This window comes from Sminthopsis crassicaudata, chromosome 1 (genome assembly GCF_048593235.1).
Source record: "Sminthopsis crassicaudata isolate SCR6 chromosome 1, ASM4859323v1, whole genome shotgun sequence".
Taxonomy (NCBI): domain Eukaryota; kingdom Metazoa; phylum Chordata; class Mammalia; order Dasyuromorphia; family Dasyuridae; genus Sminthopsis; species Sminthopsis crassicaudata.
In genome coordinates, this window is record NC_133617.1 from 1,186,142 (window position 1) to 1,204,065 (window position 17,924).

At 45.1% G+C, this 17,924-nt stretch overlaps 1 protein-coding gene across 1 annotated transcript; it reads left to right on the forward strand.

Moving 5' to 3' along the window:
• Positions 1-512: 512 nt before the first annotated feature.
• Positions 513-17,088, forward strand: LOC141556200 (uncharacterized). Its single transcript, XM_074289942.1, has 2 exons — positions 513-630; positions 11,422-17,088. The coding sequence occupies exon 2, from the start codon at positions 11,747-11,749 to the stop codon at positions 12,740-12,742; it is 996 nt and encodes a 331-aa protein (XP_074146043.1). The 5' UTR covers positions 513-630; positions 11,422-11,746; the 3' UTR covers positions 12,743-17,088.
• The last annotated feature ends 836 nt before the right edge of the window (positions 17,089-17,924 follow it).

Below are 17,924 nucleotides of genomic sequence, written 5' to 3' on the forward strand. Positions count from 1 at the left end.
GATTCTTCCGCCTGGAAACTCCCCCCGCCCAGGAGGAAGAAGCGGGAGCGTGGAAACCCCCTCCGCCCGGCCAGCTCCGGCCTTCCCCGCCCGCAGCGAGCGCCCCACGGCTCCAGGGCTCTCCCTCTCCCCCCCCTCCCCGCGCTCCACTCAGTCAAGGTCGGCCTCCGCCTGCTGGACAAGGGGGCGAGAAAGGGGAGGAGTCCGGGGTACCAGAAAGGCCCAGGGCCCCCTCTCCACCCCCCCTCCGGGGCTCGCAGCCGGGGGGGGGGGGGGGCACAAAGAAAGCCTCGGAAACCGCGCGACCGGGGACCGAGGTCCGGGCTCCCCCAGCGCCGGCAGGGAGGGAGGAGGGTGGCTCGCAGGCGGGGCCCCGGGCTGGAGCTGGAGGGAGAGGGGCGGGGCGAGCGGGGAGGGACGCCTCGCGCGGGGGGAGGGGGAGGGACCGCGGTAGCCCTCTCTCCCTCTCTCATTGGCGGATTGTGTTTGGGGGCGGGGCTCCGCCGCTCGCGCTCGTTCTCGCTCCGGCTCTCGCGGTGCTTGGGTCTCGGACGCCCTGGTCGAAGCGCCGGAGCTCGCTCGCTGCACCCAGGCCTGAGGAGGGGCTGCCGACCCCCGGGAGGGGCGGAGGTGAGTCCGAGCTGCCCGGGGCGGTGTGCGCGGGCCAGGCCGCCGGGGTTCCCGACGGAGCCATCCTGGGGCCCGGGGCGCGCGCCCGCCTCGGAGCCGAGTCCAGGCCCCCGCGCTGCCCCTGGGCGGGGAAACTGAGGTCCGCAGCGGCCCGGGAGGGGCGGCGGGAAGCGCTTCGGAAGCGCCCGCGGCCGTTTTGTTCCTGACCCGAAAAGCCCCGCGTCTCGTGTTTCCATGGGGGAAACTGAGGCCGTGGATGCTGGTCAGTGGCCCAGGAGGATTCGAACCCAGCTTCTGGCCGCCGCCCTGCCCCTCCCCTCGGGGCCGGGCGCCCAGCTTCCTAGGACCCTCGGTCTCGTCCTCCATCCGCGGGTGCGGCGCGCTTGGAGCCTGTGGGGACCTCGGTGAGGAATGTTTACTCCCCCCAGGCCTGGAGGAGGAGGGGCAGCCAGGCCGGGGGCCCCGCCCCGGGGAGCCCCCGGAGATGAAACTGGGCCGGCGCCCCGCCGGGGAGGGGAGCTGCAGAGGGGGCGCTGCCCTGGTTTCCGTGTGTCCCACCGCCCCCACCACGGACCTCGCCGTCCCCGACAGCGGGACCCTAGAAAGTGCCCCGGAGGCCAGGGCTGGGGTCCCCCAGGTCCCGGGATCGTCGTCTCCTGTAAGGAGGCCTCTAGTCTCCCAGGCCTGAGCATGGGCCTGGCCATCCCCGGCGCTGTGAGAGGGAGCAGCTGGGGGAGAGCGGAGGATGCCGGGAGATTTAGGGACCCCAGGACCCCTGTGAGAGGGAGAGCTGCGGCCGGCCCCCTGGGAGAGCGGAGGATGCCGGGAGATTTAGGGACCCCAGGACCCCTGTGAGGGTGAGGGGCTAGGGCCGCCCCCCAGAGAGAGCGGAGGATGCTGGGAGATTTAGGGACCCCAGGACCCCTGTGAGAGGGAGAGCTGCGGCCGGCCCCCGGGGAGAGCGGAGGATGCTGGGAGTCTTACAGACCCTTGTGGGCCCTGTTTTCCACCTGAGGCCCAGAGAGGTCAGGCAGCTGAGACCCGGTGTGAAGCGCAGCCCCGCCCCCTCCTCACCGGGCCTGTGGCTCCCGAACCTCCTGGGGCAGAACCCGGAGCCCGGCTCGGGACTGGAAGGGAGCAGGAGCGGGCGGGACGCCGGGCAGCCATGGCTGGCTCTGCTTCGTGGTTAGGAAAGGCACCGAGCTCGCTGTATTCAGGGCCCCGGAGCTTGTCCCTAGTTTTTCACAGGGAACACCCTCCTGCGGGTGACGGTCCTTCAGATCCCCCCAAAAGGATGAATGTGACCCAGGGCCAGGGAGTGAGAGGGGAGCTCTGGGAGGAAGGAGAGGCGGGAGGAGCCGTGACGGGAGGATGGCCTCATCCTCAGGGTGGCCCTGCAGTAATTAGGCGCCTGTGGTTTCCCAGGTGCTCTGTGGGATGTTGTAGATAGATCGGATGCTACTAAGGGGTGGACTTGACAGGACTTGAGAGCCTAAGGAGGCTGGGGAACTGAAGCCAGCTGAGGGGAGGCTGGAGGGGAAGTTTGTCAGCCCTGAGTGGGGCTCGGCCGGAGGGGCTTCCCGGAAGAATGGACTTCTTGGCTAAGCGCTGCAGGGGCAGAATCCAGGGCAGTTTTTGCCTTTGCAGGAGTAAAGGGTCCCCTTGGGGGGGGGGGGGGGCTTTTTCAAAGGAGCTCGGGTGCCTGGAGGGCAGGCAGACCGAGGTAACCAAGGGGCACATTTGAGTTCAAATAAAACAAACACCTGGCCTCTGGGGCTGCCCAGAGCCGAGCTCTCCCTGGCCTCTGGGGCCGTAGCCATTGGACAGGCTGGTTCAGGACGCCTGGAGGCTTGCCCGGGAGGACGATGGGGGGAGGGTGTCGGGACCGGTGCTGGGGTCCTTTTCGCAGCAGGGACCCCCTGGGACAGGCCGGTGAAGCCTGGGGACTCGATTCTTTTTTAATTTCATCACTGAAGGAAACGCTAAATTTCACTTAGACTTAGTGAATTTGGAGGCGTCATCATTGGCAAGCACCAGAGAGGTCTTCTGGGGCGGTGTACCTGAATGTGTGATGGACAAAAAACGGATGGCTTGTGCTGGTGGGGCCGCCTCAGGGAGAAGACCTTGGCCCCTGGGGAGGTGCTCCAGCTGGCAGTGAGCCGGAGAAGCCCTGGGAGGGCCCTTAGTGCAGTAGCTAGGGAGTTGTCCGGGAGGCCCAGTGAGAGCTTAGGGTGCCTTGGGAGGGGGGAAGCTCTATAGGATTCTGCCACCGGGAGCCCCATCTAATTGTGCAGCTTCCCAGCTGTCTGGGTTTAGAAAGTTGTGGGTAATTGAAGGTTGCCTTGGCCAGGGGGCCGAAGCCCAGCTCCGGCCCAGCCTCGTGACTCACTCTGGTTTGTGGGGAGGACCGTCTCTCCCAGCGCCCCAGGCCATTCCCAGGAGTGGAGATCTGTGTGGGCGGAGGGAGTTTTCCTGCTCTCCCAGGTCTCTGGGGGAAGGGGGGTGGCCATGTGTAATGCTCAATTTTATTTACTTTTTTTTTTTTCTCTTTTTTTTTTTTTTTGCCTTATAGGGGATAAATCCTCCAGAAAGGCTGATCTCTTTGTAATAAAAGAGGAAGCAAGAATGTTGAGGTTCATAGCAGGCCGGCTTGGGGAAGTCGGGGGGCATCTGGTCTCTGTGAGGAATCAATCCAATCCTAGCCCAGGATTTAGCTGGGGCTGCAGAACTGCCTCAGAGAACCGGGCCGAGGCTCCCCAGACCCTGCTCTTGCTTAGGCCTCATCTCTGTGGCCCCTTCCCCCATCCCGCTTCCATCACGTGTGCTCTCCGACCTGGATCCTGCCCCTGCCCCAGCCTTTCTCAAGGGCTTTAGGTCCTCTGAGAGTCTTAATAGCCCACACTGCCAAGAGAACATATGGGGGGAGGGAGGGTCGTTCCAGTGGATACCATTCAAGAGAATGTAGCTTTGCTCTCCAATGCCAAGCTAGCTCCAATTGCCAAGAAAGTCTGCGGAACGTGTCGGGTTGTAATTCGGCTCCTTTTTGGCCTGGATGTTACCTCAGGTCAGAGCCCTCTTCTGATAAGCTTAATAATAGGATCTGAGTGTGGCTGCCCAGGCCTGCCCCCTTGTCCCATTTCCCAGAATCCTTCTCTCCTTGACTCTTCCAAGTCTGCCTTACTCAGTTTCCCCTTGGGCTTCAGGTCTAAGGCACCTTCTTCCAGACACCTATTCTTTCAGAAAGCACTTTGGGTTCTACAACACTGAACTCGACTAGATTATTAGATCTTGGAGCCTGGGAAGGAAACCTCCTTTCTGGAGGATTTGATTTTTCTCCACAAGGTTTTAAAAATATAAATAGGAAATATTACACATTGTCACTATCCCTTCTGCCGGGGAGTTCATCTATACAGAAAAATTCCCTCTCCCCCCCCCCCCCCAGGTCTCAGCTGTCATTTATAAAGTGCTGTAATACAGATGCTCTCTCTTTTGAGCCTTACGACAACCTTCTAAAGCAGGTGCTATTATCTCCCTATTTCACAGATGGGGCAACTGAGGTTGAGAAGCTGAATGATTTGCCCAGTCAGTTACAGCATTGTCTGAGATGGGATTTGAACTCAGATCTTCCTGCCTGTAGGTCAGATGTCATTTAGAGATATATTTACCTCACACCGGGTATCAAGCTGGCCCTGGGTTCAGGAAGCCTCAGCCACTTTCTAGCAGCGTGACCCTAGGCAGGTGTGCCTACCCCCTTCCTGCCTCAGTTTCCTCATCATTGAAATGGGGATAATAATAGTGTCTACTTCCCAAGGTTGTAGATGAAATGTTTGTTAGAGAACTGCTGGCTACCATTTTTACTTACAGGATTATATCCCTATTAGACACGCTCTTGCTGGTGTTGCTTCCTCTGGCTATTACCATCGAGTTAAAGACCCTTTTCTAGAGGCTGAGAAGCAAGCCCCAGCCTCCACATCATGCAGCCAGAGCTTTGCATCTGCTTCTGACCCTGTGTCAGTCCTTCTGTGCCCATCTCAGATGGCTGATGCCAGTGGGGCCCTCAGCCAGTCAGCTTTCCGCCATAGAGGCCGTGAACCCCCTCTGCCCTTCTCCCAACCCCCGAGATTCAGGTTTATTAGAATCCAGGTTTGCATTAGAAAAGTTCTTCACAGAACATGGCGGTGGGCGTCTTCCCCAGAGAATCTAGTAGCATAATCCAGTAAAACATTTCACAAGAAAAGTCCTTCAAATGAGTTAATACCACCCATCTCAAGAAAGGCCTGAGCTCCCCTCCAGGATTCTCCTCTGCTCCTTCCCCTTCCCCCATCTTCTCCTCTACCTTTCCCCCTCTTCCTCCTCTCCCCTTTCCGTCCTCTCATTCTCATCTTCTTCCTTCTCCAAAGCCACACTTCTCTGAAGATCACTACTCAACCAAACTTACCTTAATCCATTTGGGCTTATTGCTTGTCACTTTAGTTCTAAACTTGCTGTTTCTAGCTGGCTGGGAGGTAGCTGCCACAGTGAAAACTCCCACAGTGAGAGAGACCGGTGGCCTTTCAGAAGGGCAGCCAGGAGCTTTCAGAAGTCCCATGAATGCTCTTGGCTGAGCCTGGATCTGCCCATTACCTTGAAAACTAAAGCAAAAGGGAAAACTGCAATTGTCAACAACATGACACTTTCCTGGAACCAAATGTAAGGAAGACTTTGTTGTTGGAAGGAGAGGACGTCCTTTCTATATAAAGTATAAGGAATGGAACATGGGAGAGAAAGGACATGCTCTTCACGGAAGGTGTAGCTAGTGGCTTGGCAGAGTCCAGGGACTCGTCACCTTCCTTATATCAGGATACTTTGGGCACATGGTCACCCCCCTTCTCTGGAAGTAAAAAGTAAAACACATAGCATTGCAATCAGTTAGAGTGAAAAAAACATTTTCCCCACGTGTTCCCAGATCCCCAGAAGTCTTTTGTGGGACCCCAGAGGGCTGGTCTCTAGGGGCCTGGCCGTGGGACCAGACACAACTTCAGTGCCTCAGACCCCTCTACAACACTTCAACGTGTGAGTGAATTGCTAGAGTTTGCAGCTGGGAATGAAAGAAAGCCTGCTTAGAGTTTTGAGTGGAGATGAAATCCTGAGGCTAGATTGGGAGGGGGAAATAAACTTTTGCAAACCCCCTCTCTCCTTCCCATCTGCTGAAAAAGATGGTTCTTGTCTTCAACTCATATGAAACCCTAGAACATACAATTGAGCAGGAGCTCAAACAGGAAGTGACATCTTTAATGGATGGTTAGGAGGGCACCGAAAGGGGATAATTTGGGGTTAGAATTTAGCGGTTTCTATTTAGTGCAAACTCTGCTAGGCCATCCTGGAAATCTTTGGTCAGAGCACAGAAATGGGAGCCGGGTAACACTAAACTGTGCATAAGATCAGTTCTGCTTCTTCCAAACTCTGTAATAATGTCAATAACTGGTAGAACACCTTATGGTTTGCAAAGTGTTTTACCTCAATTATGTGGTTCTGAGAACAGCTGCCAGACAGGTGCCCTTATTTATTATCCATGAGTTCAGTGACTTGCCTAGAGTCACATACTAGTGAGGGACTGCCACAGGATTTGCACTCAGGTTTCCAGTCTCCAATCGATCTTCGAAGTTAAGCTGCCAGCTTTACCTTGGTGGTTTCACCTCATCTGTAAAATGAATGGAAGATCCTTTCTACCTCTAAAGGGATATGAAATGAGGCTGGGGGGGGGGGGCAACTATGGGACAGGCCAAGAGAATATGTTTCCCAACATAGTTTCCATTCTTTCAAAACAGGAATAATACTCAAACTAGGAGGCTATGGTATTATACGAATCACAGCCTTTACAGAACCAGTAACAACAAACCTGTGCTACCCGTTCATGATTCTTTCCCTATGAGGAATAATTACAACAAACTCTATTTGCCTACGTCAAACAGATCTAAAGTCTCTCATTGCTTACTCCTCTGTAAGCCACATAGGTTTAGTGATTGTTACAATCCCCCCCTTAGTTTTATAGGAGCAACAGTTTTAATAATTGCCCATGGGCTTACCTCTTCTATATACTAATACTATGAGCGTGTCCACATCCGAACCTTAATCCTTACTCGAGGCCTTCAAGTAGTACTTCCACTTATATGTGCCTGAGGACTACTTGCCAGCTTAGCAAACCTAGCCCAACTCCCCTCTATCAGGGGGGTTTGAACAGAATATTTGTCACCCAGCATCCTTTTCTCGAAATAGATATTTTAGCCAATCTGCCAAATGATCGCATTTTTTATTGGGGGAAGTGGTATAGCACTTTTAAGGCTCGAGATGAAGAGCTGGCCTTCATTCAGCCGAGAGAATCTCCATAGAGGAGGTTTTACTGTGATTGTCATGTGACCAGTTAGGCACTACTTTAGCTTGACAACATTGTCACAGATGACTATCTGACCGGAACCTGATCCAAAATAGAACCTGTCCCGACGACGTGATGTTCCTCTGTCCTCATAGGCCCTCTAGGATGGAGTGCCAATTTGATGAATAAATTGACTTCTTGAATAATTTATGAGTGGTCATTTTCATCTTCCAGGATGTCTACCAGAAGTATTAGTTTTGTTACTAGGAGAGGATAAACTGTAAAACCCTGTCAGCTAGAAAAAGGAGAGTGCTTGCCTTCACGTTGGGTGTTCCAGGAGGCCGGAGCTGTGCCATGTCACTCAAATGTGCAGTCAGGGGAGGGTATCATCCTGTTTGGGTAGCACAGTGGATAGTGTGACAGACCTGAACTCACACTTAGCTGTGTCATTTTGGCTTTGTCTTCTCAACTGTGAATAAGGAGCAAGTAATGACACCTCGCAGACTTGTTACAAGGGTCAAATGAGATAATATTTGTGAACCACTTGGCCGGTACCTGTTTTTATACACTTACCACTGAATCTCAAGATCATTTTCCCTCCAGCACCAGTCTTAGGCCTGTATTGTGACAGGGACTCAGAAGATGCCGTAATAAGGGGAGCTATTGCCTCCTAAAGCTGGGGGGGAACACGACTTTTTAAAAAAGTATCTATTGAGTGGCCCAACTCAGGAGCATCACCTCAACGGTCTCCTCAGCGAGCAGAATGGAAGGAAGGCAGTACTGGAGAGATGAAAGCTAGCATAGGACTGGGCAAAGTCCTAGAAGGGAGAGTCTGGGTTGGGGTCACATTGCCCATGTCCTATCTCCTACAGAGTCAGTCTGTAAACTCGAATATCCTACGTGGTTGCATGGTAGGCACAGTGCCAGTCTAGGTACCGGAAGCCAAATTTTCTGAGAGATCTCCTGAGCCACACTGCCTGGAATGTGGAGCGGGAGACGGCAGTTCTGTTGGCATCTTTGGGGGAGGGGGAGGCCTACGTGGAAGAAGAGACTTGGAGCAAATATCGGGGTATTGTTAGGTGCGTTCTAGTCCAGGATAGGTTCCATGAGAAGGCTACTTAGGGCTGTTCCAGGTTGGAAGTTCTGTGCACTCAGGTGGCCAGTGAACGACAGGGCCTAATGGAAAGAGACTGATTTGTTGGGTGTTACTGAGGCTTGATGGATTGGGATGGAGCACTGGAATTTGCTTTTGTGAAGGTGTGGACCTGGTTGAGAAGAAACAATAAATAGAAAAGGCAGCAGGGTAGAGATGGATGCAACCTCATGTGAATCAGTTCCAAAATACATGGAGAAAGCAGGAGCTGTGTTTGTCAAAGAGCTATATCATGAGACATCAGAGGGATAGTGGGCCCTGATGCTCTTTCTGAATATCAACTTGTGCTCTGCCAGTAGCTGAACAGTGGAGAAATGGCCAACGTTATTCTCTTTCCCTTCCCCAGATTTGGTGTCATAGTCAAGAATACCCTTTGTTCTTGAGCATCTCCTCTGCTTCCAGGGCTGACTTCTCAGAGTATTTTTTAGTCTGTGGTTTCCTACTCATCTTTCTCCTGAAGCCTTTAAAATCTGCTTTCCACAATCTTGAGTTTGTGTCACATCATGCCTGGAATTTTCTTGACTTTCTCTGGCATAAACCCTGAGAGATAGTACTTCCTTCCAGAATTCCACCCCCATAAACCCATTTTTGGAAGTATTGCTTAGTGTTTTGAAGAAACTGGTTGATGTGACTTTTGAGTCACTGGATTTTCTTCAAAAAATAATATATAGAACAAGAGAACTATGGTAAGAACTAGAGAAAAGAAAGGAACACACATTTCAGAAAAGGATCAAGGTAGAGTCTGCAAAATGTCCAGTGAACTAGGTCTGTATTGCTGACGACATTCCAGGGTCTAGTCTGTTAAAGGAATGGTTTATAAGTGCCTTTAAAAAGAAGTCGTTTCCCAGGGTCAGCCTAGCTCAAGGCCCTGAATCAAATCACAGAAAACTTAGATGTCTTAGGCCGAGAAAGGGGTAAACATTTTTCAGCAGTACTTGTCACATGTACAGAAATTAACTTAGTATACATAAAAACTTCACAGGCACAGAAAATCAAAATAATGGCCTTTGAAAAAAAGGATTAAAAGTTGCAAACTGAATAACTTAATCCTAAAAAAAATCTGTGGGTCATAGAGAAGTCAGAGAAAGAAGAGAAAATCTCATCAAAGGAAATGACAGCAGTGAGGGTTAAACTCACAAAAAAGACAAAAGAAATTTGGGAGGACTTTCATGAACTGGTGCACAGTGAGATGAACACAACCAGGAAGCCATTGTACATAGGAATGTCATTCATTGTACAGAAAATCAGCTTGGAAAGGACTTTAGAATTCTGATTATCATGGTGACTATCCATGCTTCTGGTGACCATGTGTGACACATGTTACCCACCCCCAACAGAAGTCTGACCCAGGGTGTCAAATGTGGTGTGCCCTTCTGGATACGGCAAATGGGTAGATTTGTTCGTCTGCCTTTAAAGCTTGTGGCAGTGCTTACTTATTGAACATAAGTGATTAGTTTGGCTTTTATAAATTTGGTGGGGATGAATATTACTCCCCCCCCAAAAAAAATCACTTAAGCATGTTTTAAAATATGAAAATACGAATTTCAGGGAACAATAAAGACAAACAGGATACTTTTGAAAATAACGCCTCTCCTCCCCTATCAACACTGAGTATATAACACTTTTTTTTTCAGAGTATACAATAGCGACTTACAGTTTCATATGCCATATATAATCTTTTCCTATTTTAATTTATAAGTGGAAATGTTCCCTTTTGGGGTGTTTGTAAAATTCAGAATAAAAATCTTAAAAACAAGGAAGAAATCATTGATAATTTTATAAATATTCACCATATGCCAGGTTCTATGCTAGCAGTAGTAGAAGTGAGAAAAATGACCCTGCTTTCAGTAAGCATTTATTCTAATTGGGAAAACAATAATAATTGAGTACATGTAGGACACATACATAATAATACATGTATGTGTGTTTGATCACCTTAAGTAGAAAAGAGGAAGGCATTTGTTGATCACGGTCAAAAGAAAGTCTTGCAGAAGGTAGAATTTGAGTTGAACTTTATAGGAAGACAGGGGCAGCTAGATAGAGCACCAACCTTAAAGTCAGGTAGACCTGAGTTTAAATTTGGCCTCAGACACTTAATACTTTCTAGCTGTGTGACCCTGGGCAAGTCACTTAACCCCAATTGCCTCAGCAGAAAAACAAAACAATAAGAGAAAATAGACAAACTTGGGGAGGGCAGGGGATAGAGAGCTGTGTCACATAAGAGCAAGATATGAGTGGGCCAGTAGAATTGGGGGGAGGTGGAAAGAGAATAAGTTAAGATTTTAGAAGACTGGAAAGATAGGAAGGGAAGGTGCCTAATTATGGACTTCAAATGTCAAAAAAGAATTTTTATATTGGAAAAAAATCAAAGGGAACCATTGGAGTTCTTGGGGCAAATTACCTAACAGGGGCAGCCAGGTGGCGCAGTGGATAGAGCACCAGCCTTGAATTCAGGAGGACCCGAGTTCAAATCTGGTCTCAGACACTTAACACTTCCTAGATGTGTGACCCTGGGCAAGTCACTTAACTGGGGGGGGGGGGCAAATCACCTTAACAGCCGAGTATAGCATGGATTAGGCAGCGACAAGAGTCTAGGAGACCAATTAGAAGGTTACTGAAGCTTCAGAGAGGCTGATGGTTGGGGTAGTCTGAGGAAAGGAGAGAATCCAAAATATAAGTATGGATGTGAGCTTTATTCAGAAGGACGTCTTAAATCCATTTTTTCATTTTCAAAAGGATGGTTTTATAATAGATGGTCTTTTATGAGTTCTAAAGCTGTAATTATAGTCTTTCTTGATAATTAGTTGAGAACACCCTTTCTGCAACTTCTACCTATTTTTCTAGCCAGGCTTTTTAGATCAGTATAGAAAAAAAGTATATTTTTTTTCTTATGTGTATTTTTGTTTAGTGGAAAGAGTACTGAACTTGAAGTTCATGTCCCATATTTTGTTTTTATTACTACTATGATTGGGAACACATTCATTTCATTAAAATTACAAAAGCACTCCAAACCTTAGTTTCCTTGATTTAAAATGACATGCCTATCTCATAAATTGTTTCAATCTGAGATATTTGATACCCTATTGATTACTTATTTATATTTATAATACTTTAAGATTCGGGAAGTAGTCTCACCATAGCCCTCTAAACATAAGATTGTATTATTATTTCTCCTTCCATTTAATGTTTTGAGGGTGTTGTTTTGTTGTTTTTTGATACATGTGACAACACAAGGTTCTTTGCACAACTAGAGAACAGTGGACATTGACTTTTTTTTCTCTTCCAGATTTGGAGACTAGATGTGAAACTAAGGATTCCACTTCAAGTTTGGCATTTTTCTGGAAGAACCAGCCTGGAAAAGAATCAAACTTCTCTATTGGATGTAAGCCTTGGGTTACAGAGGCAGCAGAGTATTGAGGAAAACATTTGGGAAATAAGTCAGCCAAAGGAAATCTACTTGAAGATAAGAAATTAAGTAAAATCTTCAGTGTAGTACCAGCCCTTTGTCTACAATACAAAGTGTTTTTTATAGACAGTCTCTACCGATGTGATACACAGAACAAACTTTAAACTATTTAGATAGTTAAAAATAAAATAGAACGAGCTCAAAAATGATATTTTCCAAGTATAACGATTGTGGGAAATCCTTCAGTTATAATTCAGATCTTATTGACTATCATAGTCTAAATACCGAAAAGAAACCTTTTGAATGTGGGAAAGCCTTTCAATGGAGAACTCAACTTAGTCAACATCAGAAAATTCATACTAAGGAGAAACATTATGAATGTGATGAATGTGGAAAGGCCTTCTACAAGAGGACACAGCTTACTCAACACTGGAGAATTCATACTGGAGAGAAACCTTATGAATGTACTGAATGTGGGAAGACCTTTCGACAGAGTGCCCATCTTACTCGCCATCAACGAATTCATACTGGAGAGAAACCTTATGAATGTAGCGAATGTGGGAGGGCCTTCAATCACAGCTCATCCCTTGCTTCCCATCAGAGAATTCATACTGGTGAGAAACCTTATGAGTGTAATGAATGTGGGAGGGCTTTTAACCACAGTGCATCTCTTGCTGCCCATCAGAGAATACATACTGGAGAGAAACCTTATGAATGTAACGAATGTGGCAAGGCCTTCCGCCAGAGCACAGAACTAACTCGACATCAGAAAGTTCATACAGGAGAGATATATGTATGTAATGAATGTGGAAAAGCCTTCCACCAGAATTCACAGCTAATTTGCCACCAGAGAATTCATACCGGAGAGAAACCTTACGAGTGTAATGAATGTGGGAAGACCTTCAACTACAATTCATCCCTTGCTGCCCATCAGAGAATTCATACTGGAGAGAAACCCCATGCATGTCGAGAATGCGGAAAAGCCTTTTGCAAGAGAACACATCTTATTCAACATGAGAGAATTCATACTGGAGAGAAACCTTATGAATGTCATGAATGTGGGATGTGTTTCCGCCAGAGTGCCCAGCTTAGTCGCCATCAGAAAATTCATACTGGAGAGAAACCTTTTGAATGTAGTGAATGTGGAAGGTGCTTCCGCTTGAGTGCTGGTCTAACCAGACATCAGAGGCTACATAATTGAAAGAAACTTTGAGGAAGGGTTAGCTCCTTACTTAACATCAGTTCTTAGTGAAGAGAAAAATCTGATGGATGAATGGACTATCTTTTTTTCCCCATTTACAAATTATTGATCCATCATTTTACAATTATTGCATCCCAACAAATACTTAAATATTCTGATAATGTACATTCTTAAAAGTTTCTCACTTGTTAACAAAAGGAGAGATTTGTGCTTATATTTTATATATTATTTGATTTATATTGACTACTGTATTTGACAAGTTTTGTTTTCCTTCTGAGTGCTGATTTTATTTCCATTGTTGACACATTTATATCTGTTGGTGCTTTGACTCAGCTTACCTTACTCTGCCACTCTTCAAATCCGTTATTCCAAGTTTCTTCCAGCTTATCTTTATTATTCCTTGCTACCCAGTAATATTCCTCAGTATTTTTATACTGCTAGTTTGTTCAGTCATTCTTCACATGTAACATATGACCGCGCTTGATGTAGTTCAGAATATTTTTATTGAGACTGATTCCCTTAGTGTCTTCCTTGAGGATAATTGCAGTAGTGGAATCTCTAGATTAAAGAGATATCAGCAATTTATTTTCTGGATTGGTTGAGCTCATTGACAGCTCCATGCAACATTTTTGCCTTCTTCTAACTAACTATAAATTAGTGGTCCCATCTTTTTTAACTTGATATGTGAAAGGCAATACTTCTGATAGTTTTCGTTGAAAGTTTTTGGTATGCTTTGACCACTTGTATTTTGGGAACAAGTGTTAACCTATAAACATATGGTAGTTTCCCTCTGGTTTTAAATGTTAAGAGTTTTAATGCAAAAACTTTTTGCCCATGACCTTTTCTTTTGAGACTGGCTGCATTGCTTTTTATTTATGCAAAAAAAAAATAACTTTACATTATCCTAATGGTGTTTTTTTTCTTTTGTGACCTATCTTGTGAATGATTAATACTTCTCTCTTTCCATAGTTGTGGGATAAGTAGGCTTTAATTCCCCTTTAGTTTTTGTTTTGTTTTTTTTTTTTTTTAATGGTGTGACTTTTTATAGTTGGGTCATATCCATTGGAAACTTTTTTGTGGAATCTGGCATAACATACTCATCCAAACTTTGTTTTAAAGCATACTACTTTTCATTTTTTTCCAGGATCTCTTCATATAGTTCCTTTCCCAGTAGTTCATGTACTTTTTAGTTTGCCAGATTCTACTTTGTACATTTATTTCTAAGTCTTACTTATCTACTTTGTCTTATTGATCTACTTTTCTATATTTTATCCAGTGCCAGATTGTTTTGAGAATTATTGCTTTGATATGGACCTAGATCCTTCATATATTTGTCTCATATACTTTGAAATGTAATATAACAATCATCCTTTGATCCTATTATTTTTCATTTATATTCCTTTTCACAGTGATTATATTTGTAAAATTACTCTCTCCAGACTTTGAACATTTTGATTTTATGGTTTTCATAGAGAAACCTAGAAGCTGGATGGAAAATTATCAATAATCAAGAAAACCAATAACTTCAGTAAAGCAGCTGTACACAAAAGAAATCCATTGAATTCATTAGCTTTTATATGGATCAATAAAATTCAAGAGAAGAAATTAGGAGTTCTATCTTAAGATCAAATAACCTGGGAATTATGCTGTAAAGACATACATTGGACTTATAAAAATAGAACTACAAGACTTTTTACAGGAATAAAAGAAGATCTGAAGATTGCAGAGAAATTCAGTGTTCTTGGATAGACTGTGCCAATATAATAGTAATGAAGTGATTGCCAAATTTCAGAGTTGGTGACATACCATGATACTTAAGGGGCAGTTTTACAATTAGACAAATTGTATTTGTTTAAAAAAAAAAAGTCAAAAATACCAAGGACTACCTGGAAAATAATAAAATTGTAACTTTGGGGTAATATGCCATTTAGGAAGATTTATTGGCACCTGAACTGAAATTGAACTCTGGCAATTGACAGACAACTATGGTGACATTTCTATCTAGAAAAACCTTCCTGTCCTCAAGATTGAAAGGTGAATTATGATGAATCTCCTGATTTGTTTCATAGAAACATGAATGCAGATCATATGATATCTGGACCTTTGGGGGACTTATACAACATCGGCTTCTGAGAGTGAGTGGTTAGAGAATCCTGCTTATCGATTTAATGATTTTGATTTATTTACCTCTTCTGTCTTCCCTGTATTGGTTCATCCTATGTTATACTCCTATTTCATGTAGCTGTTATACGTCCTATTGACTTTTTGGGTTAGTGGTTATATCTTAGAGTGTGAGATTAGAATTCAGAGGACCTGACCCAGAATTCCAGTTCTGAAGTCAGACCCCAGGGAGTCACAGAACCTGTGTCTCATTTTCTTCTTTTGTATAATGGAGAGATTGGGTTAAATAACCTAGGAGTGTCTTTTCAGCTATGAATCTATGATCCTATGAATGAGATATGGGGCTGGAAACTTAGGAAGAGAAGGAAAGTGATGAAAATTTTAGATATATTGAAAAGTTCATTAAAGACCAAGGATGCATCGTTTACTAATTAATCATATACTTTTCTCTAGCTTCAAACCAAGTAGGTGCTAGCTAATGTTGATCTAGAGATATATTTAACCAAGTTCATATAGATAATTTGCTGTTTATTACAATGATTGAAAAACATCAACCTCACTGTGTAGTATACAATGCATTAGGCCAGGTTGCATCTTATGATTTGCTTATGTTCCTTTTTCATCTTGGAATTGGGCACTCTGTTTCACGTACTATTGGGTCAGTAATAGTCTCACTAACAAGAGAAGGCCGGATTGGTAGTAGAAATTACTGATGTGACAAACCATCCACCCCAAATAGGTTATCAGAGCAGGCTCTGACAGTAGTACATAGAGGAGACATTTGGAAGCTCTGATAATTGTTCTGAATACCACTTCTGAATCCTGTTGCCATCTGGGGAATTTGGGGGAGGAGTTAGAGAAGGGACCCAAGAATGAAAGTGGTTGTATTTTTCTTGGAAGAACTAATTGCTTTCCCTTACTCGAAAGGGACAATTTTCCTCATCCAAAATTAGGCTCTTATATCAAGTCTGCCCAATATAAAGATAAGTTGAATGGAATGATAGTTCAGGAACAAAATCTTTCCCAGAAGCAAAACAAGATGAAAAGGATTTAGGCTCTGAAAAATTATAAAAGATTAATCCAGAATTCATTGTACCATCAGAGTGCCTTCTTCCTGTCAGAGTAAATATTTTGGCTCTTAAAAGAAGAGGTTTCTAATATTTATGCACTTATCAAACTTGTGTCTGGAAACAAATGGTTGCAATGGCAAGATAAAAAATGAAAGGTAAAGACTTGCTAGAAAAGAGAATAAAAATACTCAGGGCTCTCAAGGTGGCAGAAAATGAAGAGGATGGGAGTTCTCTCTGAAACCAACTCAGAAATTGCTACAATTAACAAATTTTTATGATTTTTTTCTTCCTACTTGTCTCTTGGTTATACCATGTATTTCCATAGCTTTTGGGGACCATAGCATTTTCCCCAGGAGCACCCCCCTGATTCTTCTGAAAATTAAGTTTTCTTCACAGAGTGTCCTAAGCAGTGCCAGGATAACTGCCCTAGGGCTTTAGATAACCAGGGTAGCAGCCAGAATAGCATTCTGGGACCTGACAGGGCTTGCCATTTACTATTATTTCTCCCCATTTACTATTCTTTCTCCCCTCTTTATGCTTTGTTTAAATGGCAGTGGCAGTTTTAGTGCTATTGGTAGCATTTACTTCCCTAATAGTCTATTATAGCTGTAAGACATGAATGGAGTGCCAAAGAGTGACCCTTGGAGAGCAGCAGTTATTGACTAATTCCAATCCTGACTCCATTAACCTTCTGTGCAGTAGACACAAACTGCACGTCTCATGGTCCCCTTAAATGTCTATTTTCCAGGAATCTCTTAGGTCATGGCTTCTCCACTAGAGATAGGGAAAGCTGAGCCACTTGACCTGATCAGTGTCTTTCTGCAACTTGCCCTTGCAGTGCCCGACACAGAGCCTGATGTCCAGGATCCCTATAGTCTTGGACTCTGTGGGAACTAGCTTCATGAGAAAAGATTCAGAACTCAGCTGTGTCACTATTGGCTGCCCATCCCATTGCATCAGTGGGTGTGGAAGCACAATGGTCTTGAGTCATTCTGCACCCTGGGAGACTGGTCAGGCTGCTGGAACACATTTCTGCATGGGTTTATCACTCGGGCTGATCATTCCTGGGTGCTGCAGGGTACTGTTTTCATTGTTGATAGAATTGTTGGTTGATACCTGGTCCTGCCTGCAATAAACCACACTTCTTTCATGCAATAACTTGATCTTGTGTAATTACTTCTGAATTGTTTTCATTAAATTTGAGTATGAATGGCATAGTACAGCTTGAAGTCTGTAGAGCTCAGAATAAGAATCCTGGCTGTGGTGCATACTAGTTTTGGGACCATGGGGGTAGTACCTTAACCCCCCTCTATGAGAAGAACATGGAGTTGGGAAAATCCATTGAAATAGTGTGAACAAAACACTTTGTTATCCTTACAGAGTTATAAAAACATCATATAGTTCTAGTCTAAACCTTTTGGCCAGAGAAGGCAGGAATCAGGAACATTGAGGTAAAGGGTCAGAAAGATCAATTCATATTCAATAATAGGAAACAATTAGAGTTGCCTAAAAATGCAAAGAGCTGTCTTGGGAAATGGTAGATTCCACCCCTGAAAGTCTTCAAGCAAAGATAATGTTCTGGTTGGGATTCATTTGGGTGGGACCTAAATGACTGTCTAAGTCATTAACAATTCAATTTCTCAGACTGGCAGATGACTATCCTCCTTTATTTCAGTAGTCCCTCTAGAGGTCTTTCATTCTGCCACCCATTCTCTACTATGGCTAATCTCTTGCCTCTTGGCATTTAAAAGCTCTCCTAATCTACATTTCAAGAATAATGTTCATTGTTTATTATGCTCTTCTGTAATTTCCTCCTTAAATTTGCACATATATTTTTACAGGTGTTTTATGGTCAAACATCACTATAGAGGCATATCATAAATGAGTGCTTTCTCCATATGATACGATTGTGTAATAGTTCTCAGTAGAGAAACAAAATAAACATTTTGAAAGTTCATTGCATTTCTAGAACCATTTTTTTTTTGAGTGGG

Coding starts and splice junctions, on each gene's coding strand:
- LOC141556200 (XM_074289942.1), top strand. CDS start 11,747: ATGATATTTTCCAAGTATAACGATTGTGGGAAATCCTTCAGTTATAAT.